Here is a 27,900-nt window from a genome sequence, read left to right on the forward strand (position 1 = left end):
TGATGGAAGCTCTGTGTGGGAGCCAAGGCTGGGCAGGCCCCTGAATACCTTTTGCTACACCAATTTCTAATCTCTCTGCTCTTCTGTTTTTAGTGGAATAGGGCCCAAGGAGGATCCAGCATAATATCTGATAAAAGTTCATAAAGGGCTCCTTTGGAGATTCTCTTTCTTTCCCCTGCAGATATGTGCCCAGCAGGGGGTTCTTGAGCCTGGCCTTACAATTCTGCAGTTTGCAAATCTTGCAAGTGGGGGATGGGCACACCGTCCCCTTCCCAGAGATTTGTTCTCCATGGTGTGAGTGGCCCTGCTTGGCTGCAAAGAATCTCAGTCACTCTGCCCTTGTCTGTCCAGTCTGTCCTAGCTCAGTGCTGTCATAGGAGGCTCAGACCCAAACCATTCTGCATACAGCCCCCTGCTCACCAGCCATGCTGGGTGGGACCCTGCAATCCCTTTGCCGTGCACCCTTCTACTCTTCCTGGCTAGCTTGATTTACTGGACACAAACCATGTTTTCAAGCAGGCCTCTTTGCTGGTAGGGCAGATGTGTGCATGTGTGGAGTCCCTGCCTAGCCACACCTCCACTCTCCTCTTTAAAAAAGTCCTTATGTGGCACCCACACTGCAGTTCTGAGCCACTGCCTGGCTCTCTGCACACTCCACTTCTCCAAAAGGCAAAATGTCTTTTCTTGGTCAGGGCTTGCCACAGAGTTGCCTAAAACTCTGACAGTTTTAGGAGATAGAATTTCTCTCTTGAACTCTCCCTGTTGGTGCTGCAGCTATGGACATGCTGCTCACTGTGTGCAGCCTGAGTCTCACAGAATCTGTATATCCTCCCAAGTCTCTCCCAGTTAGGGTTGTGGGTTCCCTGTGTTCTCTCCTCTGCTGCAGGCACTTTGCTCAGAGTATTTCCCATTCAACTTATAAAATCTCTTACCAGATGATGCAAAACTTCCCCTGTACTCCTTGGTTTCAAAAATTCATATCAGCTAAGGTTCCGTTGATTGTTCAGGTCACTTGTTGGAAGACCAACTGAAAATCCACGCTGGGGGCATGAACAAGAGGGCTCAGCTTCCACTTACTTGGCCACCATCTTCTCACCTCCTCTATATACTCTTTCTAATTCCAAGAATTAGGAGCCTTTTCCAAAGTTGAGAACACAAGAGCCCTGCAACTCCATACAAGTGCCTGTACTATTGGAGTCTTATTATCCATTCTACTTGTTTAATAGCATTATTCAGTTCAAAGAGGATGAGTAACAGATAATGGAAGCTGGTAAACAGGACGAAACAAACCACTTTACCTGTAGATAGAGAATTGCATAGCGTGGGACCTTCTTCATAAAAGGAAGGAGAAAGTCCATCTTGGAAATTGAAACTCGTTTTAAAGTATACAAACATTGAAAAACTTTGTTAAGTTTTTATATGAGTTAGCTAGGGCTGCCTTAACAAATCACCACAGATGGGGTGCTTAAACAATAAAAATGACTTTTCTCACAATTCTGAGGCTGGAAAGTCCAAGATCAAGTGCCAGCAGGGCTGGTTTCATCTGGGCCTCTTTCCTTGGTTAGTAGAAGGTTGTCTTCTCTCTGTCTTCGCATAATCTTTCCTCTCTGGGTCTGTGTCCCCATCTCTTCATAGGACACCAGTCATATTGAATTAGGGCCCACTCTAGTAACCTTTTTGAAACTTAATTAGCTCTTTAATGACTATATACAAACACACGTGAGGTACTGTAGGTTAGTACTTCAACAAATCATTTGGAAATGGGATACAACTCAGCCAGTGACAATTTTGAAAATTCAGAAACTTAAAAACATCTTGTTGGTCAACATAAGACATTGCACATTGATGGTACATTTGTTTTAGGTGGGACATTTTCAAGAGAGGTTCTTCTCAGTGTGCCTCGACTCCAAGCCCCCAGAATGTCACATTGAAATGATTAATGGTAATGAGGTGTACATTGCCTTTTTCATTTGGAAGGAAATAATATGATCTAAATAGATTTAAAAATAAAATATTAGACCAAAGTTTACCTTGTATTATTGTGGCTTTTGAATGACACACTAACTCCCCATGGTCTCGTGAAGGATATCAATATGGAAGCCTCACTGTGATTTGCTTATCAATATGGTCACATATGTTTTATTTTCTTCCTCGTCATCTTCTATAATCCATCTGTCTGTTTGTGGCTCCCTTATCTGCATATTTTCCCAACTCAGAAACTTGGAAGCATATTAATACTTCACTCCTTTTTAGACACACACAGAGGAACCGTTACAAAAGCTCATTATTCCAGAAGATTTCTTAGGCCCAGTTTTTACAAGTCAGTATTTGAACATTGACTCTTTGATTTCATATTTCTGTTAAAATTATCCTTTTTTCTCAAAAGTAAAGGATCCCTTTACTTTTTTTATTGAACAAGGGAAAGGCTAACACCAAGAAAATAACTAAAGGAAAAGGTTGCCAATCAATATTTGAAATATCATCTTGCCATGAGACTCTCACTGATTTCCTTCCACTTAAAATTATTTAATATTCAATTAGATATAAATTTCTTAGCCCTTGAAAAGAAGACTTTGTAAACATACTTTTGAAGAACCCACATACCTAATGTCTGTTTGTTTTCCTCTTTGCACTTTATACGTCCTAACTTGAAAAACGTACAATTGTCAAATTGGCTTTTACTTTCCCTCAGCGGTATGCCTGTAAACATTTAAGCACCAGTCCTTGGGGGTCAGCTGTCAGGGGCTTCATTTGTAGCATTTCCTGGTATCTGCAGTATAAGTACTCCCACCATGGCAATTTTAAGTGACTTTATATGAAGTCAACTGGCTTGCAGAGTTCCTGAAAATGTAACAGCTGTTTGTTATGAAACAGTATTTCTAGCTCTAACATATCACTGGTTCCCATCCCCACAGAGTGTTATATCAAGTCTTTGAATATGCTATTTTTTAACTTAGTCTTCTTTTTGTGCCTGAGAAACTCCTATTAATCTTTTAAAATACAGCTCAGATATCCTCTCTTAGAAGGACGGCCACTCCTGCCTTTCCACGTGGTCCATCATTGCTTCACCAATATTTGTCATCATCATTCATTATAAATGCTTTTATATTGAGTTCATCACATATCACACTATTTCATTTTTATTTCTTTATATGTCTGCCAATTAGATTGCTAATATTTGACAGCACTTGAATTGTACAGATGAGGAAATTGCTACTCAGAACCTAAAAGTGTAGGGAAACATAATAGTACATTTGTTTATTTTTCTGTAGCCTAATATTTAAAAGAATGTATTGATGAATATTCTAAAGCTTACATTTACCTTTGTTTGAGCTTAGACCAATGATTTAGCCTTCCTGAGTCAGTTTTCTCATCTACAAATGGATATAATAATATGTAGACTCATGAGATTGTGCTTTTGAGGTGCAAGATTGTGTGACACCTTGGAACCAGCCAATAAATTGTAACTGTAGGCTGTATCATAGGTGAAAACACTCTAGCAGAACCACCATTATAAGTAAAAGGTTTAGTCACCTTACATATGTGTCTTGCTAGAGTGAAATAAGCTCACGGTTTCAAATGAAATAGAGCGTCCATTTTTAAAGTGCACATTTTAAAGAGACATTTTATCACGTCTCTAAGATTTTTTAAATCCTCAAATTTGAACACTTAAACTATACTTCATTTTTTAAAAAATTGTAGGCATTTCATAATGTTGGTTACATTGGTTTAATCTATGGCCGACTGGTTTCTGCTTGTGTTCCTTTAGCCTTTGCATGAAAGACTCCTTCCCATTGACTGTCCAGTCCTGCGTCATGCCGAAAGACTGTGAGACCACCGAGTGGTCCTCCTGGAGTCCCTGCTCCAAGACGTGTCATTCAGGAAGTCTCTCACCTGGATTTAGGAGCAGGAGCCGGAGTGTGAAACACATTGCTATTGGAGGTGGAAAGGAGTGCCCTGAACTTCTCGAGAAACAGGCCTGCATTGTCGAAGGAGGACTCTTGCAGCCATGTCCCAGGTACTGTGCATTCGGTAGTATGAGTATTCAGTTTTCCACTTGGCCTCATTTTATCTGACGTAGGGATGTTAACAATCACACCAGTAGCTGTAACTTATGTTTGTTGAGTCTGTACTCAGTACCCAGTTCCATGTTAGGCAGCATTGCACACTGGGTTAAGAGCATGGGCTTTGGTATTGATTCTCTTGGCTCCAGACCTATTTCTGTGACTTTCTAATTATGTGAATTTTGGAAAGTGACTGAATTCTAGTGTCTAGATTATACATCTACTAACAGCACTTCATTCATCACCTGGCACATAATAAATGCTCAATAACCATTAGTTATTACCTGACATGTTATATCCAATATTTTTAACAATCTAAGAAACTATTCATAGTAACTTTATTTTGCAAGTGAGGACATTACTGCTGAGAGAGTTAATCAGTCCTTCAGGTTACATTGCTAATGAGTGAGAGGGTCCTTTTCTGATTTAGTTCTGTGTCTGGATCTAACTGCCACCCTCTGGCATTTCTATTCCAGAGCCTCCTAGGAGCCAGAGAACGTTGGACAAAAGGTTACCGTAGATTAGTAGCTATATTTTTATAACTTGATATTGGTTATATTTTTTCTGGCTAATAGCCCATGGGCAAGGCTTCCACTGTGTTTTCTCCTTTGCTTTGTTGGCTCCTGATGGGCCCAGTCTGATAATGAGAGAAGTCATTGAGGGCTGGTTGTTCAGAAGTCTGTTTGGGATGGACTGACAGTAACTCCTGCTGGACAGCTGCCCTGAACTATATTTGTTAAATCTGCAGCTATTTTAGATAGACCTTTCCTATAGTTTCTAAGACTTGAGAATAATGTTCCCAGCTAAAAATAAGATGAGGCAAAAATAGCTTCTTGTAGAAATAACTCAGCTGAGGCTGTGGAAAAAGTACTGGGTTACAAGCTTAGTAGGTGCTCTTAAACCTGAAAGGATGTGTGTGTTGGTTGGTGGGGTAGTTAGAGGGGCAGGTTTCTCTTGTCAGATTCTTAGTCATTTACCTCCTGTGCCTCACCATTGATATCAGTGTAGATTCAGCGTACTCTTTACCTGCTGATTGCTCATTTTTTTTACTAAGATGACCCCTTAGATTCTTATTATTTATTGCCTTAAAAACAGAGATGGTAAGTGCAGTTGATGATCCTTTACAGATTAAGATATTGTCTCAGAATTTTCCTTCTTTGTGTTGATTATTTGTCCAGTCTTTCAAAACACTAGTTTTGAGGTCATACGTGGAATTGGAAACAGCATAAAACTCAGGATCTCTGCCCCTCTTGAACTTGGATAGATCTGGATTAAAATTGCATCACCATCACTATTAGCTGTGTGTCCTTGGACAAGCTATATAATTTCTCTAAGGTACTTAAGTCTTCAATAAAATATGTCTAATTATGCTGCCTGTATTGAAGGCTGAAAAGCTACATATCAGGTATGTAAAATGTCAGTCCCAGTGCTTAGTGCATAGGAGGCACTATAAGAACAGTGACCTTTATTGTTGCTATTTGCTGATGTGCTTGTTTCCTTCTGAAAAAGATCTCTCCTTTCCTTGCAAGGCATACTGCAGTAATTTCATGGGGTATGAACTTATTTTTTCTGATAAATTTGAAAATTTTTTTCCCTATGGAGGCATAATTCAGAAAGGTTCTCAGTGATAAACTGCCAAGAATAGAATCTGGGTTTAATGTTCACCTTGATATCGGTGCCTTTTTTCTTCATTCCTCTCAAAGAGTGGCCAGGGGTGTCTTCCAGATATTTTGAATAGTTTGTTGATTTATAGACGTCACTCCACCTTTTTCTTCTCTTTGTTAATAACTGTTACAATTCTTTTGGAAGTGAGGGCGGTGCTTTCCTGATGATGCTGAGAGTGTTGACTGGCATTTACATTTGTTCAATAATGATTGCATTTACTGAGGACCTACAGATGGCCAATAACTATATCAGAGATTGTACAGAGATTATTTAGAATAACTTAGAGTTTATCATCCAAAGTAAAAGTTTTGAGAGTGAAAGGCACATAAATTGGTGTTGTTCAAACTCAATTTGAAGCCCATTTGGCTCCAGAGTCAGTGTTTTTTCCATTAAATCACAATGACTGTCATGATATTCACAGTAAAGACACACAAAGATATGAGTATATATAAACATATGTATGTATCATATGTATCATTTTCCCCCTAAAACGGGAATGACGATGAATCAAGATGTACTCAAGATGAATTTCTGTATTGATCTTCATTTTATTGTACCTTAACATCTGAAAAGAGGCTGAAACATTTAATTGTTGATGAACCTGGCCCTCTAGTTCTGTTATTTGATGATATAACATTTTTAAAAACCCTTTCAAACAGTAAATTTGCAGGAAATAGGAGTTTTGGAAAATTCACTGTATACCAGTCAGTATTTCCTAGGGAGAATGATGTGTTAATTAATGATAGCACTTGGTGGTAAAAAGGAGAGTGCATAAATAACGACAACAAAATTAACATTGGATGACATTCTTATTTGTCTGGCAATCTGAGCTGTGGCCTCTACCCCAGGAAAGCATAAAAGCTGTGCACTAACTTTTGTTTCTAGTTTGACATTTGTGATGAAAATTCATTGTGAACAAGGGAAATGGAAACAAAAATCTATTAGGGAACAAAAATGCCCATTTTTCCTTTTCCAGAATTCATGAGCAATTCATATGCATCAAGCAGTTTTATTCACCACATTTCTCTCCAGCAGGAAAATACACATTTCTGTAACTTTTCATAATGTTTTTAAAACTCTGTTGGAATGTAGTTTGGCTTTTACCCTTCAACCACCTTTCCTGTGAGACATGTTCATTAATTCAGTAAATATGCAGTGAATTCTTGCTATGTGCCAAGCACTGTGGTAAGTGTTTGGAATACCCCAGAGAACAAATAAAGTTCCCTCTTCTTCACTGGACTTATATTTTAGTGAAGATACACCAAGTAAATATAATAAATTAAACAAACTATATATATTTTGTATGAACTGCAAAAAAAGTAAAATATTAGAGCAAGTTAAAGATTGAGTCTTATGGGCTGCTGTGAGAGGGGTCAGCTCAGGGTACTGAAGCAAACACAGTCACTAGAGAAACCTCATTTGAACGGCATTTGGGGACAGAGGGCTTGCGGGAAGTGAGGAAATCTGCTATTCTGGTAATTGAGGGAATAATATTCTTCCAAGAGGAGGGTAGTGCTAGAAAGGGTTCCAGTACCTGTATGTGAATACAACGCAGAAAGTTCTTCCGTTGCACAGCTTTAGTGCTACTCTGGGCTCCACATACCAGCATTTTAGTTCAAAACATTATGAATACCAGTCCGTAAGGAATCATTTCAGAAAGGGAATTGTGACTAAGAGGAACCCATTCTAAAAGCACTCCCTGAGAACAAAACACTTTGGAAGTTGCCTTGGGGCAAGTAACTTAACTTGAAAGGAGACAGACCAGTCTATGCAGATGCTAACTTGGAAAATTTTAACACTACCAGGGAGTTACTTTGTGTATAGCATTAAGCTTGTTTCAATAGTTTGTTAGTTTTGACCAAGACATTATATAGCAGAGACCCCTCCCTCCATCATTACATAATCTACTTGTAATTTTATGCCCCCCTCCAAAATAACATTAAATCATATATTATGGGGTGGGGATAGAAATGAGAGAGCAATATATACATTTGCATGTCACTTGTCACCTTTTCTCCTGGTGTGTTTATTTCTTCTTACTGACCTTTAAGATCTTAGGCATTATGGTTCTTTTTCCCCTGAAACCTTTGAATGAAAAGGTACCTTGGCATTTGAGTCCTTACGTTCTGCTTAACATCTAAAGTATTAGATCCTGATGCAACTAAGAGGATGGTGAAACACATTCTAAGACCATAAATGACAAGGTGGCCCCATTTACTAGATAGCATAAGGAAAGGCAGAGGACATAGGGGCCATATTTTAAATGTGAATGTCAGAGAGCTTTGACATGACCAGAGGCTGAAACACCACTGACTCCAGATCCTCTCTGTTTAAGTAGAGTCCATTCTGGTTGAAGACATAGTAATACACAAGAACATTGCAAAACATCAGCTGCAGACATATTTCTTGTAAGTGGCAGATGACCTACCAGAACCTTCCACCACCTCACCAGGGGGCAACAGCTTTCATGCAAAATTGGCTTTTATACCTTGTAACTGACCATGTAGAGTATGAAGCAGAATACAAGATAGCACTACTAAAAGGTGGCAGTGACCAGTGGAGTAAAACTCTTAAAAGATCTCAAGAGAGAAGCTGCATGGCTGATGATATTATGTAGACTCTGTGCCCTAGACTGTGTGATGCTACCACACAAAAAGCCAAGTTGTAAAACATTGTTTCAATAATTGAGTCTGGCACTGAGTAGATAAACCCTTATAATCCACCCCGCCTTTGTCACTCGTATATATGAATTTATCCTTATTACGGGTGATCTAGAGATTCTTCACAAAGGTCAATCTGTGCAGACTCATACCAAGAGATCTGTCTGAGTCAACTGCAGCCCACTTAAATTCCCTTGAAAAACAACCCTGTGTGACCAGCCTACTTCTTAAGATCTCTCTAGGGGCCTGAAACCAATTTTAGATGTTCTAGAAAGAGATCATTTTTCTTTGAGAAAACTCTGGGAGTTAGTTAATGGATCTTTTTAGATGAGTATCGAAGCCAGGGAGAGAGCCAAGGAAAGGATGGCAGGTGAAAGCTGGCTTGATCGTCGTCTTCCTTTGCCCATTGGAAGAGTTAGTACTAAGGCCGGCATGGCACGAAGAGATGTTCGTTCATCACCTGCTTCAGCCTGAAACTGTGCAATTTGGGAAACTGAACACTTTATGCTTGTGTTCACTTAGTTTATTAATCTTAACCATCTGGTACAGTACCCTTTTTAAAAACCAGACCATCTAGAGTATGGTAAACATGTCCTCTAAGAGTTTTTAATAGGTATATTTGTACACATTGTCCCATACAGATAGTTATGGCTTTTTCATTTATTTTTATTTTTCCTCTACTGTAGAATGGACAGCGCCTATAAAAGTATTATATCTGGCTCATAGTAAATGCACAATATGCAATGCATGGATGAATGAATAATGAATGCTCAAATATAGGCCAGTTCTAGAACAATATTATGCACAGGGTACTTTATTCCATGCCTATACTTACTATATAATGTATGTTTGGAGATTTCAAAGTAATTTCTTATAAAGAACAGGTGAAGGAAGCTGGTATCACCAGGGAGATCAAATAAGGACAGTTACTCAGGGAAGTGATGGACACATCAAGCTTGAGGTGATTTGTTCTTCAATGAATTCCTTGCTTCTGCTAACAATGCGTTGGTTTGCCAGCTAAGAAAAATTTCTATTGTCATTGGTGATAAGAGTAGCTCCAAAAAGAATGAGGAATGAGTTCAGGTTTGAATTTGGAAAAGTTTGCCTTCCAGGACAAATTGGCATGTACATCACCTACCACATTTTCTATATCTCCTTCCATCTACCACACAGCACCTAACACCCTGCGCATAATAGGGACTTAATAAATAGTTGTCATATAAATTTTTTAGGAATTTTTTATTAATTAAACAGCTTTTCTGCAGCACTTGAGGAATAAAGGGGTCATGAACTGGGACCTTTAGAAGAACCTGTTTTAGAAAAGAAACGACTATTTCAAAGTATCTGTAAACTGTTTCAACAGAAGAAAACTGATGCCTTTTTATTGAGTTCATCTTTTACTGATGCATATTGTTTCACGAGTCCCCACTGTGACACTTTAAGCCCTCCTGGATGGAAGATTTGTTCCCCTGTTAGTGTAAGAAAGTTAACGTACTGCTAAGTGCTGTGCATAGCAATAGAACTCTATTAATAATGCATATGTGGAGTTTGGCTCGTGAAACCATCTGCTGAACAGCAAAGAGCTTTGCACTTCAGAGTAGTTTTCCATAATCAATAGTCCCACTCTATTCAATGAAAAATTACTAGAGCATAAAATGTATAAAGCTTGATTGGTTCTCTTTATTTTGTTTGTGTGTTCAGCAAAATAAATAAATAAATAAATAAATTGACAAGTTAATTCTTTCTAAATGCATTTACAACTTTAAAAGGACAACAGACATTATCATAAATTAGTCATGCTGCAGTAACTAGTTTTTAACACACGCACATTTAATTTGAATTTTTTTGCACCAGCATTTCAAACCCAAATATGTTTGCAAATCTATAATGCGTTCAGTCAAAACATGACCATTAACTAATGCAATTATTCTTTTATTCTGTCATCATTAAATCACTTAAGATTCTACTCCATGTCACTTTGCTTAAAGTCTAAGCCTTCACAAGACGGAGAAAAGAAAATCACACTTTTTAAGCAATTCTAAACCTTATGAAAGTAACAAAAGGTGCATTCTAATGGGCAGAGTTGCTGTAAAACTCGGATGGCTTTGCTGTCCTATTGTTATTAAAATCACTTTATGTCACCTTAGTAGGATGAAGGTCTTTTAAAAATAGTTGCTAAATGGGCCTACTTTTCTAATTTCGGCTTTGCTAATTTAGAACATCATTGCTCATTACTTCACAGCAATTAATAAATTCCCCACCCCTCCTCTTCCCCCTTCTGGGCTCTTTTGGTTAGGGGATTCCTTGGCTTACGCAGCCAGCAGCGCCCTCAGGAAGGCAAGCTGGGTGCTCTGCAGGAGCAGGCTTTTCTAATCTGGAAATTGCCTCTTATCTCTTGATGGTAACATGTCCTTCCACCATTCCACCATTAGAAGTTTCTTTTTTTTTACTTAATCTTGGTTTCTTTTTTCAAGCTGTATATAACTACTTAGAATACCATTTAATACTAATTTTTAATGTATGATGTGAATACATTTATTAACCATTTCCTAAGGGAAGGCTAAAATTATGGGGAGTGTATAATAAAATTGGATGATTAGTTTTAGGCATTAAAAAAATATTCAGAAAGCATATTCTAGGAGGTAAATGAAGAAAAACTGAATTTCAGAGTCCTAATACCTGATTCCCCTGGTATTCCAGTTTTTGTCCCCATTCCTGGGCTCTCTCACCTAAGAATTTAGTGCAAAGAAATTGTTCTACTAATACTCAGAGGAAAAATAATTTCCCTTCTTTTTCTCCCATCCACACCTAATTCATCTGAAGGTTGTCTCCACCGTCACAGTATATCCAGAGTCTAATCACAGATCATCACACTGACTACGACTGCCTCATTTGAAGCCACGGTTGTTTTTCCTGGACCTGCAAAGGCCTCCAAACTTGTCCCTTCCCTTTCACCTCTCCATAGTCTAGTCACTCAGTGTCCAGAGTGGTCCTTTAAACCTGACATTGCTGAAATCATCATAGTACTGTTCTCCTCAAAACTTTCCAATAATTTCCTAGTGTATTTGGAATAATGCAGTTCTTACTCTGCCTACAAGGTTCTCTGTAGCTTGGCTCTTGACTCTCCCTTGTTTTCTACGATCCTCTCCCTTTTCTATTTTGACTTGCTTGTTTCAAACACACTGGTTTTAGTACTTTCCAAGAAAATGCTGAGCACTTCCCTCCCTGGGATCTTTGAACAAGCTCTTCTCTCTGCTTAGAATACTCCTTGCTCACTTATTCTTGTATTTACTCCGTCATTTCATATGGGATTCTGAGGACTTTCCTGTCATGGCACTGAAATAGCTTTCTTTGTTTCTCTTCCCTGCATTATCTGATGCCATGTTCTGAACTGACACATTTCTCTCTGTCTGCCCTTGTAGAAGGTAACGTCTCCAAGGTCAGGGACTTTTTCTTGCTCACTGCTAAGCATTTCTATTGTCTGAAATTGTGTCTGGTACACATTTAGCCCTCAAGAATTACTTATTGAAAGAGAGGATGAATTAGCACATGGTTTAGTTGACTGAATCAATTACTATTTGGGCAGGCTTATTTCTTTTTGCATGAGTCCAGATGTTTATCTCCTTCCTGCCTTCAGTCTGTCATACATATATTTACATTAACAAAAATGTCCTAATATGAATTATTTTCCTTGTGCGTTTAGCATTTGAGTTATTAGCACTCCCCTTTCCAGAGATTTGGGGTTCCAGAATGGCTGACTGTATGCTCTCTCACTAATAATGGGGACACTGGAGTTGTTTTCACATGAATGGATGATGGCAGGTTTACCTAAGAAGATTCAGAAGCACCAGAGAGAAATGTGAGGAACTTGATTGCAGGGCCTTGAAAAGGCATTTTTCTTCAAAAAGTTGTCCGCTATAATTTAGTGGTAATTACAACTTTTATAACTGCAGATTCCTTTATTTGACTTATATTTTGTTTCTCTTACTAACTTGAGAATATTTCCTAGACACACTAAAATTTGACCTTATGTGACCACAGTGCTCTAATTATAAAATGGCTACTATAAAATAGACATTGGCTATAAAATATTCTCAAATTGTATTTGCGTTTGAACTGGAAGAAAAATGATTTTGGCATTGCAAAATATTGTTGGTCAGTTGTCACTGACAATATCATTTTTTATCAATAGAAGATTTGTTTTTTTGCTTTTTTAATTTTTGTTTGCTTTAGTCTACAACACACTTCCTCAGACCAAGACCAACATTTGCTTGTCCTCATAATAACTAGGCCAATAGCTGAACTTGCTTTCTATATCCTCTGATAAAATTTCATTGGTTTTCCATACACTATTTTAATCCATCAGATTGTCATTTCATTAAGTAGATGTGTTTTGAATCAGATAAACCTGACTTTGAATTCTGTTCTTCCACTTCTCTATGTGATCTCGGAAGAATTACCTATCTTTTTTCTGATTCTCCCATTTGTAAGAGGAGAAATAACATTTTCCTCATAGGGTTGTTGAGGCTTAAATGAAGTAATACACCGAAATTTGTTAGTGTACTGTCTGATACAGAAAAAGCATGCAGAAAATATTGGTTGTTATTACTTAGGGGGTGTGTAATGCTACCCTAGTAGCCCAAATAAATTAATGCCTTGTCTATTCTGTTCACCTGGACCCTTTGACAAAAGCAAATGGATCCTACACAGTCACAATGGTAAGGGGCTGTGAGGATTGTCTGATTTCTTTCATTTTATGGCCATCTACTCTATTTGAGGCATTTCTACAATCAGTTTCAAAGTATTGCTCACTCAGAGGAGGTAGGACTCTGACTTTTGAGAATCTCCATATTTCCCTCCTAAGCAGGATAAAGAGGGGGTGTGTTGAAAGGCGTCTGAGTTGGGAGAGAGAGATTGAAAAAGACCAGGTCTTTAATATGGATTTAGCCATTAAAGAGAGTATCCCTTTACTGGCAGTCAGAAAGCCAAGATGTTCAGAGGCTGGAGGACTATCACTGTAACAACTTCTAAAGGAGAAGTGAGTAACATTTAGCTGAGTGAACTCCTTTGATTTCTTATTCTGTCAGATCCTAGAGACACTTTCCCAGGTTGGTGGAGTTCAGGATGATCAGTTGTCATGGCTGCTGGGTGACTTGTGACTAAACATAGAGAGCACTTTTGAAAAAATAAAGATAAAGGATGAGAAAAGACCATGGAAAGATGCTCATTTTAAAAAGGAATATTGAAGTCCTTTACTGGTGTGCTTCTTTCTCTGCCACTTGCTGGATTGGTATTTTCTCTGAGGTAGTAAACTATTCTGAACAATAGTGATAATTGTCTTATATTTCTTTAGAGAATGTGTTGTTTGCAGCTGAATGGAATTTCTGTGTCTTTGCTTAATGAGCTACCAACAGGGTTTTTGTTACCTTATATAAAACCAAAGTCATTAAACTTTCCTTCTCATTTTTCTCTAGAATGACTTCCAAAATTTCTCCATTGCTAACTTATAGGGTCATGGTAAATTAATTGAAAAAGCAATTCTTACAGAATGGGCCATTCCTTTCAAACAAGCAAACAAATAACTCTGAATCCCTCTAATTCTAAACTTTGTTTCTTTTATGCTCTTCACTAACTTTGGTTGCTGGAAGTTACACAATGGCATTCCTGAAACCCTAATATTAGAACTTTTGATAAAATCAATGAAAACCTCATAAATAAAATGTGAATTGTGTGTGTATACGTCTGCGTGTTTTCTGTGGCAGCAAGGGGGCAAGAGCCACATGTAGGAGGACATATGAAGAAGGGAAACTCATATTTATTGAATATTTATCATATGCCAGGTTCAACATTTGTATTATTACTCCATTTTATAGATAAGAAAACAGAATTAGGCCCAAGTCGCCTACGAGTAAGTGGCAAGGCCCAGGACAGTTTGACTCTAAACCATGCTTGTTGCCTACACCACCCTGCCCTCGTTTTACATACCGTATTTGCCTTGGAGCCTTGGAATCAGCTCCTGTACCTCACCTCCTCCTTAACAGCCAGAGCCACCCTTGTTTAGGTAACCTTTGCAGAAAGAGGGTTTGAAATGAGGACTTAGTAACCATCCATTCCACTACTCCCCTACCTTATTGTATCTTGACCTGGAATGCAGAGTCACCTGTACCCTAAGACTCGGAGACAGGAGGAACTAGCCTTGTGCTTGAATGATCATAGAGAATATGAGTAAGGAAACAATTCTGAGTGAGGAGAAAGGGCTTAGGGGCTTCACCTCCAAAGAAGAAGGATCTCTGTGAAGGCCCAAACTTCCCTCAGGCCCTCATACCCAGGAATTAGAGACAGTATTGTCTATGTTCACTGGCATAAGCATGAGCTGAATTCTGTACTCCTATTCCCAAGCCCACGCATTTTAAGCCTTGAGATACCATAGGAGTGGAGGTGAAGCAGCGAGCAGAGGGAGAACAACTGTGTTACAAAACCCCCCGAAGGATTATCCAATGTTTGTCTTACAGTGGGCTTTTCACAACACTAATGATTCTCAGCTTTCAGGCCCTTTAGAATGATGACATTTATTATGAGGGGTTTGATCACTCTTAGGTTTCTTAGAGATTTGTCTTCTGATTTTGACATTTGTTACTTGATGTCAATTTTACTCTAGTTTCTATAAGGCCACAGTCTTGGTGACACCTGCTTATTTTTATTGCTCTTTGTTTTCTTTTAAACAAACACAAAGCTGAAAATTTTTACCTAAAATCTGAAATGGAACAGCAGATATGAAAATGTTCTTAGGTTTGTTTATTGTTTCAGAAGTTAATGACTCTGTTGGCATTCATGTGAATGCCATAGAATTATATTAATACTGTGGGCTTCAGGAATGCTGTAGTAATATAACCCAACAACCAGTGGGGTCCCACTGTTGCCACCCATAGGTAAAAACTCCAGAGACAGAGTCCAGTGGAAAGGAAAAAGGATTTTTTTTAAAATTTAAAATATGCACAGCAGGTTTCTTGATTGCCACGCCCCCCACCCCATCCCCCGCCCCTTCGCTGGAGAAGTGCATGGGCAGGTGGCCGTGCTGCTGCAGGGGCTCCCTGCTGCTTTGCACACGAGGGAGGGGTACGGGGCTTGCCGCCTGGCTGCGCCTACTTGGACCAGCCAACCGAAGCCTCCTTCGTCTACCCGGGCAGGGCCAGAGCCCTAGGAAGGAGCTTGCTGTTTCCCTCCACGCACAGTGCTGGGGCTGTACCCAAAAGGCCTGCAATAGCGTGGGCTGCAGGCGGATGGCAGCCACTACTCTTCCTGTCTGGAGATGGGGAATGGGGCTTGCCAACCAGTCACACTTCCTAAACCTGCGAGCCAAGCCTCTTCCCAGCCCTCTTATCAGAACCTGCTGCGCTCCTGACCAGGCAGGTCGTGGAGCGCTTGGCCAGGGGCACAGGAAGCCCTCCAGCAAGGCGTAATGGCTCAGGAACCTCAGCCCCCAGCCACAGATCCACCAGCCGGGGTGGGGAGCCAAAATGTGTGTTTTCAGTGCATTCCGCTTTTTAAAACTGCCTGCATACTCCTCTGCGCAGTGGAAGTAGATGGGAGGGTATGTCCCTCCCACCCAATTGCCTCCCCAGCTTTTGACACAAGCCCTACGTGCCTCTTTTTGCTGCGTCTTGTGTACGATTTCCCGGTTACCACAGCAATGCACGCATGTGCTGTCTTTGGTAATAATCCACCCCTCCTCATTTCCAGGGAGGGAGTCCATCTGTTAGAGTAACCCACAAAAGGAAATTCTGTCTGAAATTATTTTTCAGGTATGAGTGTAGTGTTGTTTTGGTAGTTTAGATTTGTGCCAGCTGTATATAAACTCCTCTGTGTTTTCACTGCTTGTTAGTATGTATGTGCATGTGTGTATGCATGTCTATTAGTATGTATCTTAACCAGTTATAAGCCAGGAGGACATATTGCTAAGCCAATTTAAATAACAGCATGTCTTCATATGTTAAAAAAAAAAGCATCCATCAATGAAATATAGGGGTACTTTATTAACTCATTTTTAATATGTATTCTTTTCTCCCCATGGGGTCAAACAGATAGAAATACTTTCTTTTATCAAGAAAGTTAAAATGTTAGAGGTCATTTCAATTAATTTAAATTAATATATTCCCAACTTCACACATTTGTTTTCTTTTTCTTTTTCTTTTTTCTTTTTTTTTTAATTAATTTATTTACTTTTTAAATACATTTGTCTCTGCCTTCCCCCCACCTCTTTCCAACTTCACACATTTGGACCATATCCTACAAATTAAAAAAGAAAGGCGAGATTTCACACAAAGTTATCTGTAATTTTTTGAAATGAATCCCCATTACAAGTTCAGCTCCTATGAGCTAGGCTCATATGGTTTCTAACTCCTTCTAATTCTTTCTGTCCAGCAGCTTCAAGGCTAAGAAAAATCTACTGTTTATCCATATTTCCTTCCTTAACTCCTCTTATCCTATTAGGCTGCTATGATTTTTCTCTAGGATGTAAAAGGGATTTAGTATTCAAAGCCCGCAGACTTCTTTATCCATAGGCAAAGATTTGTTCTTAGAGTGAGAGATTATTATGCACACTTGGTGTCATAACTTTTCTTTAGAGTTTTATAGTTTTCTTACTTCCTTTTCTTCTTTTAAATAAATCAAACCACACAGGTATTCCTGGAGGACTTCTGAATGGACAGAATGCCAAGTCTCTCTCCTTCTCGAGCAGCAAGACCCCCACTGGCATGTGACAGGACCGGTTTGTGGAGGTGGGATCCAGACCCGGGAGGTGTACTGTGCCCAGAACACACCAGCGTCCACCACACAGAGGGCCAAGGAAGGTAGGTAGCCAGTTCCAGGGACAGAGGGCGCTATTGATTGGAAGGAAAATCAGTTCCAACCCTATGTCCTCATGTTCTTATTGATACAATGGGGCCTCAGCATTCACAAATTTAACGTTTGTTTTGTTGGTATTTGCAAATCACTTTGAAATTCTGTTACTTGAAGTAATTTGAAATAGTTAAAAGAGTAGAAATGATGAAGACATCAGCCTCAAAGAATCGTTGTGGAAGTGAAATGAGAAAATATACCTAAGTTCTGTAGCACAAATTAATACTACACTCTGAGAGGCTGGAGCGATTCAATTGGTAATGAATGAGAAGTAGTGTTGTTTTGTATTTTGGAGTTTTTTTTCCCCCAGGAGTGCTTTGTGAGTGTGTGAATTTGTGAATGTGGGTATTTCTACAAGCGTATCACTTTTAAATGTTAAGGTCAATGTCAATTTATTGCATAATTGTCTATTTCAATCTTATGAAAAGAAGGAAGAGGAGGAGAAACAATTTCCTCCATGGTAGGCTTTCTACTGGGCATGTGCAGCCTTAGCACTAGTCCATTTGTTTTAGAGTTTGGGAAAGTGATAACATATAGTAACTGAAAAACTGGCCAGATTTATTTAAGCTAATTGATTGAAAATCCAGGAGTAGACAATAATTCTTCTACTCCAGAAGAAGGTATGAGCTGTTCTAGCCACACTGGCGGACATAGCAGTGCCTTCTGCAGAAGTGGCTGAGGTGGGAATATTTCCTTGGGTGTACACGTAAATTTTCTCCTGTGGAATTTAGTGAGGGAGGTAAGATGTGACTTCATTTGCTGTGCAAGTGTATCCGTTTTATCCTGTCAAGCTTTTCAATCAAGTACCTTTCTTTGGCATGGCCTTTCATTGTTCCAGGGGCATCGGAGACTGTAGCCTTGGATGATGCACCTTATGACTCACAGAGGAATAATTTTAAGCATTTGCTTCAACAATTGAAGTTACCGGCGCATTTACAGGGCTAGAGTTATTTAAACACGATAGTTAAATTTTAATGTCACTTTGGGAAAGTCACAATTTATATACATTCTGTTCCAGAACAAAACATGACTATGCTCACTCCTCTGAATTTGAAAGAACAGAATTTAGATGAGAAGCTTCAGCTTTTTTTTATTTTTTTTATTTTTCAGACCTTGGTGATTTTTCTGTTCCACCTTCTCCTTCTCCCCTTTTACTATTGTCTACAGTTCTAGGGTGTTGAGGGGTCAATACATAAATGAGAATTTATGACCCATCTATTTTCAGCTTCAACTTTTAGTCTTCTCTTGACATTTTCATCTTCCTAAAGTTTCTTCAGTAAAAATAGCTTTACTTATAGGTCACCTATTTCTAAAGCTTCTGCCACCTTAATCTCTCCAGCTTTCTTAATGGAAACATATTGGGCAGGAAGATTGTAATTAGGAAGAAAGTGAAAAAATGGTGTTCTAGAGTTGGGAATCACATGCCAGTGAGGAGGTTAAATAGAGGAGAGGTGTTAAATATAGATTTAGCAGCCTTTTAAACCCTGCTACAATCTGCTTCTAGCATCTAAAGAAGAGGAAAAAAATCTTAGGCCAAGTTACACTTCCAGATTAGTATGTGGGTTCACATGAAAATAGAAAGTACTTAGAAAGCCCTACTCCTGGTAGCCTAGCTCTCAGTGGGGGCTGAGGTTGGTTGGGGGTGGGTCTTACAAGTGGGGACAAGATGTAAACACATTGATGTATATACCAAGATCATTTACTCTTGTACAAAGTTGTATACAGTGATTAAAACTATTTTACATTGGAAAATACAACACAGCCACAATGGCATTAAAGTCATTGTATAGCTTACTATTTATCTTTGTAGACATTAACAAAGGTTTTATTTTGCTCTTATATGGAAGTGAAACAGAAAGATTGTTCAGCCATTACTCTTCTTTCTTATAAATGCTTTCCTTTCCTACCATTATCATTAATAGATATACCTTGACAAATATGGCAACAAGAGAATTTCTTCTTGGCTCAAGTTAAACACAACAGAAAAATTGAATTGCCATTGTTATGGACCAATAAGTGTATTTGCCCAATTAAAGTGACACAATTTAAATATTTCTAACCTTTTCTCCTAATGCAGAAAGAAGACCAAAATTGATGATGATTTTGCATTTCAATTTTTGTGAACATCTTTTTTTATTATTACATGAGATTTTGGAGGGAGAAATAATTTTAATAGCATCAATTTTGGAAACTTTTCTCAGTCACAGTTATCGTTCCATAATGTCAATTTCTCCTTAGACTCCTGGAAGTTCTGTGCATTCTCTGGAGTGATTTCTTGACTTTTTTTCCCCTACGAAATCTTACCATTCACTGAGTTAACAGCACTACTGCTTTCTAAGAACCTGACCCTAGAGAAATCCACAGTCTTGGAAGGTTGGGGGTTGGGGCAGTGGTAGAAACAAGCTTTATTTCTATGGATCTATATTCAACAGAGTGTGATAGAATTTCCAGATTCCAGAATGGGGGTTGGGAAGAATGCTGATTCTCTCCCTAGGGCCTCCAAGTCTCTTGCCCAGGCTGGATGCTGAGGCTTAATTTTGTTTTATGGTCACTTAGTCATGCTGATGTTCCCATCTCCATTTGACCTCAATTCATGGTGTTTGTAGGAATAGTATAATAACAGCTATGGCATGTTTACCTGTTCTATTGTTCAGCGCTCATATGCTGTTTTAGCTGCAGCCAAAATAAGGCTTTAACAATCAATATGAGAAATATTACCAGTAATAGTAGCCAAGCCAGTAGAAGTGAGAATAAAAATATGGAAGGGTATTTATGATTTTGTTTACAGGTTATTGTTGTAGAGAAAACTGTGTTTCTCTTTTATAATTCAGAAGCACTAGCAAGAGTGTTTACCTGCAAATCTAGAAGCTTAGATCTGGTGAGACCATTTTCTTTTTTGCCCTTTTCTCAATTAAAGGTAGTTAGTGTGCATTTAAGGGTTATTTCTCAGAAGGTAAACACTGAAACAGAGAATACACCTTTAAAATACAATAAATAAATACTGGGACAAATTCATTCTATTTATAACAATGTTGCCTAGAGACTAGGATATCAATAAATATAGACTGAAATTGCATAGAGATAGAATGTATTCATTAGGTGAAGAAAAATAAAACTAAAAGCCTCACAGAAAACTAAATAAAACATTGAGAGAAGGTACTGGTATGGTTTTAGTCAAGCAGATCACTACCTGTTTGCTTTTTTGTTTTCGTATTTCAGATTCATTATTTGACATCAAATGGACAAAGCTATTTTAAAAATGGAATATGCTTTAGTTTTGAATTGTTGCACTCCTGCACTCCAGTAAGGTTCAGTAGTTCTTGAAAGTCCTAAGTCTTTCTCATACTTGGCCCAGAGGTGATATTAAAGAAGAGCATGATCAGCTAAGGGAATGTCCTGGAATGCTGAGTGGTATACAAAGACCTCATATATGTTCATTCTAAGTAGTGTATGAAGACTTACTGTGTTTTGGTTCTGGATTTTAATTCTCTCCTGTATGGAACTTCGTTAAGCCACATAAATGTTGTTCCAGTCTTCTAGTTCATTAAATTGGTTTTAAATATATTGATGAGGTAAGTGAAAGGTAGATGACAATCACACATTCATTTTTTAAATATAATTTATGTACCAGCTATGTTTTAGGCTATGCACTAGACACTGTTATTATCAAGGTACACCTTATTAATTTTTAGTCTTTTAATTAGAATGACAATTGAACTAACAATTAGGCTATTGTCTTAATACTGTGATCATTTGATCATTTTATATATGTATATAATGTGTGTATATGTACATACATACACACATACATGTACATACATACACACACATACACACATGCATAAAGGGTGGGGCAAAAGTAGGTTTATATATATCATGGTTAAAACCATGTTATAATGATGCCTGAGGGTCATCTTCATAAAGGAGGTAATGCTTAATGAGCATTTGGAGGATCGACAAGAAAAAGGTTCTAAGTGGGGGAGGGAGGACATATGGAAAGGAATGGAGATGTTTATATTCAGGGGTAGCATGTGCACTGGTGTGAGGAGAGCACAGGAATAAGGAAGCTACACTGACACTGGAAAACCAAGCCTTTGTGCTATTCTGGAGTTAAGACTATTTATTTATTTACTTATTTATTTTTAAAGACTTTATTTATTTTTAGAGAGGGAGAAGTGAGGGGGAAAGATAGGGAGAGAAACATTGATGTGATAGAAAAACATCAGTCAGTTGCCTCTTGACACACACCCCAAATGAAGGCCAAACCCACAACCCAGGTGTGTGCCCTAACCCGGAATTGAATTGGCAACCTTTTGCTTTGTGGGACAATGTCCAACCAACTGAGCCATACCAGTCAGGCCAAGACTATTTTTGAGACTATGGGTACGCATTACAGTCTTTTTTTTTCCCCCCACTGCAGGCTTTTAAGCAGAAAAGAATCTCATATTCTTAGCTGTATCTAAATATGTAGAAATGTAAGTCTGCTACAGAATTCTCATGAGTGGTCATGTCCTATTTGCAAACTTATCTGATTATACAAGAAGTTCTTAGATGTGAAATAAAGTAATTTACATTATGAACAGATGAACAGATTTCTTAAGGGGCATTTGAAGGAGATATTTCACCATCATTTGAGGGCCTAGAAATGTCCTTTGCCTATCTTTAGAAGTTGGTTTTAAAGTCAATAAGTTCATTTAGGTGTGAGAATAAAGTATCAAGAAAATAATGCACTTACAACCTCCTTTAGTGTTAACCCTTACAGGAGAAATGAGACTGTTTAAAGGGGGTTATACAGGCATTTTCTCTTGCTCTGTGCTAACAAGGAAGCATGGATAACTGGATAAAATAATCTTTGTTAATTAACAGCAGAGTATTTGATGGCAGTTCTCTTGAGACCATGAAACAGAAGGGCACTGGCCTATAAACTTTCCACCTTGGAAACGTACTCAATATATATGTTCACATAGTTCAGATATTCTCTCAAAAATTCCAAAAGTGAGAAAGCTGAGGAAAGCTTAGGAAAAAAAAAACCCAACACATTGAATACTTAGAGCCAATTAGGCCACTAGGAGTTTAAAATTAAGATTGGTTTCTCTTGGTTCTGTTTCATTGCATTTGTATCTCAGTGTAGTGATTTTTTAATCAAGTGTAACAAACTTATCTTAGTGGCTGTAGTGAGTGTTTATTGAGTTACTGTGCTTAGCAAAAATATAGAAGAGTTCCTACTCTAAGCATTCATTAAATTATCAGGCTGTTCTTGGCATTAAATTGTCTTCATTTATTTAGCTCAAAGTGTAATTCACATGACTGAAATGAGAACATGAAAGAACAGCTCTGGGGGGAAATATAAAGAGGCAGGATATTTCAGGAGAAAGTCTAGTGTGGAGCGAGGGTTACTCCTGAGGGGGGTGAGGATTGCTTGTGAAAAAATGGATCTTTTTGATAACATGTGAGCCCTGCTTAATTTTATCTCCTAAAGAGAAAGAACACATTTTCTTCTCTGTGCATTATGTTTTATATTTATTCAAAATCAACACAACTGAATTAGTAATTTAATGCTGTGCGGTACTGAAACTAAAGCATATGGCATCAAAGAGGAGAAAGATTGTCAGGGAACAAAAACTAGACGTGTTTAGGTTTTTCTAATGGTTTCACCAGTGATATTTGAGCTTTCCTAATCCTATTGCACTAAGACCATACCCCTGTAACAACACATCACTTTTTGCCTAGTTTCTAGCCATTGATGTGTTTATCTTTGTCACCCATTAGGCAGTAAAGGCCTTAAAGACCATGCTTGGGGTCCTTCTTCTTTGTACTTTTAAGTGCCAGCACCCAACCTATAAGTGGTAAATTGCACATGCATATGGAATTCAAAATGGGAAACTTCTCAAGTGAGAGAGTGACATATTGAGTACTGTTGAATTATTTTGCCTTTGGGGTAGCACAGATAAGTTATTTTAACTGGTGACAAAAGCAAAGTGATCTGCGATCTGGATAACAGCAGGCCAAGCCTGAGTGGTCTAGAGGCCCTGGGATGGAATCAGATAAAATAGAAGATATGAGGATCATAGAGTGATGGAAACGGCCTGTGGGGAAAGACTGGAGAGGAGTGCAAAGGTGGGAACATCAAGGAGGGCCACTGGGCAGGGGGGACCAGTCTGGACTGAAATGGTGCCTTTGCCCAGTGTTCTTGGCCCATGACCCTAGGAAGTTGGTTTCTGAATAATTTCCAGAGTGAAATATATCCTTCTGTTGTTCTCCAAAGAATACAGGTAATGGGAACCAGAAATGACTTAAAACTATTTACTTCTATCAGTGTTACTTTTTACTTCTTTAACAATCTGCGAGGACTTATGAGACATTATACAATAACTGTAGGCATGAGACAAGAGAAAATAGGAATTCTGGAGAAGGAGAGATTATGCCAGTGGCATGTGTGGAATACCGGATTGGTTTGTCAAGAAAAGAACTTTATGTGAGACTTCAAGGAAGGGTGTGGCTTAAATAAGTATTCCTGTGAAAGGGACAGAATCCCAGGTGAAGCAAACCACATGAGTAAAGACACAGAAGTGGGAAGTCCTAGAACATGATTAGGGTAAAATCAATAATCACATTGGACGTAATTGTGGGGTGGATGAAGGTAAGTGCTGTGGTTTTAGGGTGGAGGAAGAATTCCATGGTCTTGGGCCTGTTGATGGTCAGATCATGAGATGGTGGGGCTGAACTATTCCCCTGTCCATCCCTGTCCAACACTCTTGAGTTCCAACAAGACTGAACATTTTCTTTCACACTTTAGGCCTTTGGAGCCAGTCTCTTTCTGACCATTGACCACTATCCTAGGATCTCCATCATTTCCCTGCACCCTGACAAACTTAATCCTTGACTCAGACCTATTACCTGGATCACCTCTACTTAACTCAGAAACTATTCTTTCTGGGAAACCAGGCGACAACATAAGGTTTCTTCTCCTCAGCCATCAAAGCACTTTATCGCACTGCATTGGAATTGCTGGTTTGCATGCCCTGTTAACCAGGCTACTGTGCACAGTCTACAAGGTCAGGGACCACATCTCTGTTGTTCACCATTATTTCCGCAGCAATTAGCACAGCATCTATCACATAAAAGATACTGTTTTGAATTGAAGGCTTTACCCCTTCTCTGTTTCTTTTACCACCTTTTTTCTTTCTCCTGGTCTAGTCTCTGCAAGCACACAACTACCAGTCCACTTTCAGCCTTGGATAAAACACCGTGTTGTGGTGCATAGAATCTAGCTTTTTGAGTAGCAGCTGAGGGGTTTGATGTTACAGCCTTGAAGACTGAACCTGGAAGTGCAGGAGATTCAGCTTCCTGAGGACTAAAACTTCACCAATGGAAGCATGATTTAAGAGAGAGCCAGGATCTTCCAAGTGTACCTGTATTTTATGCCACTATATTCTTGCAGCCCTTACAGAGAAATCTACTTTCCAAATACACAAATCTGCTATATGTCTTTGTGGCTTAATGTGAAAAGTTTAGTCAGCACAATAACACAGTGCATAGTCTCACATCCTTACTTTATTCCCGCTGTTTCCTCCCTAATACTGCCTCCTGGCTGTGCGACTCCCAAATAAAGCATTAACACCTTAATTCTCATTGTAGGCTCTGCTTTCTAGGGTACATCAGCTATAATAAAATTCAATGAATATGTGTCAAATCTAAAAATGAGAGACACTGTTTTTCAGAATTTATTGTAATATTCTACGTAAGACCTAGTATAGGCTTTTCCTAGTTTATTTTTCTTCTCTTTTTTATTCTTAACCTAATTTTTCCTCCTCTTCTATATTTCCTATTCCTCCTCATGCAGTTTTTCTATTTTTTTCCCTTTGTCCTCCTTTCCCTCTTTTTTAAAAATCTGGCATAAATCTTCATCAAGAACAGTTTCAGTAACTGTGGTAGACTTTCCTGCAAGTAGCACATTCCCTGGCACAAGACAGTATGAGCTCAATAGGTATTCCTTGAACTAATGAATGTGATCTCCCACATATAGTCTTACCTTTCGGTTTTAGGTTTTTCTTTTCACTTTGGGACAACTTTTCTCTTGATTTCAATTGCTCACATCCACCTGCACTTCATTAATGGACAGTTGAGTTCTCCTTTCCAGACTAGAAGATTATATTTGGAAAAGCATGCCAAGACTGGAGCATTTACAGTGTTTAGTTGGGTATCTCTCTAAACTTCATTTTGTCAGCTGGATTAGATTTTTCTGGAGCACCAGGCCAAGATGTAATGAGGTTCTCCTTGGCAGTGTAATTTCCTTCCAAATCTATTTTTCCAGCCTTGTTGAATATGTAAATGCCCTGGCAAGAAAGATATAAAAGTAACATCTGCTTATTGTCCAAATCTTTTTGCATGAAAGTTTCACAAGTTACTCACCAACTTGTTATAGTATTTAACATTTTTTTTCCATTCTCTAGTTTGAATTTCTCATCAATTCCTTCCTCAGAGAGAAGACTCAGTAAGATCTCTATGTGCTTAAGAATGATTCAATTACTCCTATGTCTTTTGGCCATTTTCTTGGCATCATGGGGAGGAGAATCAATTCCTACATCAAGAGAAAACCTGGAGAACAAGCTGAATCGTGATGCTATTTCTAAGATGCTATGTATCTCCATATGGAGTATATCACCTAGTTTATTTTATTCCTTTAAGGTCTATTTTTCTAAGGCTTCAGTTGTATCTGACTCTGATGAAATTTACCCAAGTGGTTCCAATTGTTTCTAGGCTTGGGGCTCAGAATTATAAATGGCTATTTCTATTTGAATAATCTATAGCATTTTACTTTTATAAAATGTTACTATTGATTTTAGAGAGAGAAGAAGGAGAGGGAGAGAGAAAAGAGGGAGAAAGAAATATAGATTTGTTGTTCCACTTCTTTATGCATTCATTGGTTGATTCTTGTACATGCCTTGGCCAGACATCAAACCCATAACCTTGGCATAAGTGGATGACTATAACCAACTGAGCTACCTGGCCAGGGCACCTATAGGCATTTTAAGTTCAGTGTTCCCCATATTGAACTGTATGTTATCCTGCCCAATTCCATTTTGGATTATTTTCTAGCGTTCCACAGTTCAGGAATTTGTCCCTCCTCTAGCCCAATGCTCATGCTAGAAACCTGGGCTATGTCCTCAATATTTTACTGTCATTTACCTCTTGGCCCACAATCAGTCTAGCACTGGACTCTGTTCATTTTACTTATTTAATGTGTTTATTCTATTTATTACTATCCATCTCCTCTTCTACCACTATTTTGCACATGAACTCCTGTCATAGGTTTCTTACTGATTTCCTTCCTTCTACCCTTACCTCTATACAGAGAAGGGCATGTTTCATGTGGCTCAGCACATGGGCTCTGCACACACTCTACCTCTATTCAAATTCCTACTCTGTAACTTACAAGCTGTGTAACTTTGGACAAGTTAATTAATTCTTTATCATCATTTTTCTCATCTGTAAAATGGAGATAATGAGAATTCATAGCCCATAGGAGTGCTATGAATTTGAACACACACTAAATGAACACACATACACATATACAGCAGTTAAAACAGAGCCTTATACAGAAAGCACTTAATAACTATTAGCTCTTATTACTTTTCTTCTCCAACATTCTGCCAAAGCAACCTGACAGGAAAGCTTACCTGAGTTTAACATTACCATGGGAAATTACTTCAAAGTCTTCCTCTGAATTAAACTTTTCAGTATCACTCACAGAGCCATGTAGGATCTGGCCCTTGCCTACCTCCTGAGCTTCAACTTTCTCCACTGTCTTTTTCATTCTGTTTCTACCACACTGTGTGGCCTCAGTCAATTTAGTTGACCTTTCTGTGCTCGAGTTTCCATATTATGGCCAGAAACTAGCATCGTATCACCCAGGCAGCTGAGAGCACAAGAATGAGGGACCCAGAACTGAAATATCTTGACTCTGAACTGATTCACATCCATACATAGTCCACTAAGGAGACTAGTCATTGTATGCTAATCTTAGTGTAAAGAAATGAGGAAAGGAAGATTAGGGGTCCTTGGAAAATATGAGTCCTGCCAGGCAGCCATTTGTTAACAATGACTGTATGCTTTGGAAAGGAAGTAGGGTACCTTGAACCCTCACATCAAATTCTCTTTCTGCTGTAACAAATTACCACAAATTTAATGATTTCAAAAAACACAAATATATTATCTTATAGTTCTGGAGGTCAGAAGTCCAAAACATTTCTCCCTGGGCTAAAACCAAAACATTGACAAAGCTGTGTTCCCTCTGGAGGCTACAGGGGAGAATCTGTTCTTGCTTTTTCCAGCTTTGAGAAGCTACCTGGCTCATGACTCCTAACTCTGTCTTCAAAATCAGCAACATAACTTCTTCAAATGTCTTTCTTACTATGATTCTCATGATTCCTTTGTCCACTTATAAGGACCCTTGTGAAGGACTTGGGCCTACCTGGATAAGGCGGGTGATCTCCTCATCTCAGTCAGTTAATTAGCAATCTCAGTTCTAACACAATCTTAATTTCCCTTTGTCATGTAACCTAACATATTCACAGGTCGTAGGGGGTTAACGTTCAGACATGTTTTTGTGG

At 38.6% G+C, this 27,900-nt stretch overlaps 1 protein-coding gene across 1 annotated transcript in view; it reads left to right on the forward strand.

Annotated features, from left to right (window-relative positions):
- The window catches only part of THSD7B (thrombospondin type 1 domain containing 7B), a 774,554-nt gene that overhangs the window by 206,584 nt on the left and 540,070 nt on the right, over positions 1–27,900 (forward strand). The window contains exons 3-4 of the mRNA XM_054562681.1: positions 3,770–4,018; positions 17,069–17,238. Coding sequence (XP_054418656.1) covers positions 3,770–4,018; positions 17,069–17,238 — 419 coding nt within the window. The remainder of the gene's footprint in view (positions 1–3,769; positions 4,019–17,068; positions 17,239–27,900) is intronic.

Source organism: Pteronotus mesoamericanus, unplaced genomic scaffold, assembly GCF_021234165.1.
Source record: "Pteronotus mesoamericanus isolate MK-2021 breed Mesoamerican mustached bat unplaced genomic scaffold, CSHL_Meso_final scaffold_651, whole genome shotgun sequence".
NCBI classification, from domain to species: domain Eukaryota; kingdom Metazoa; phylum Chordata; class Mammalia; order Chiroptera; family Mormoopidae; genus Pteronotus; species Pteronotus mesoamericanus.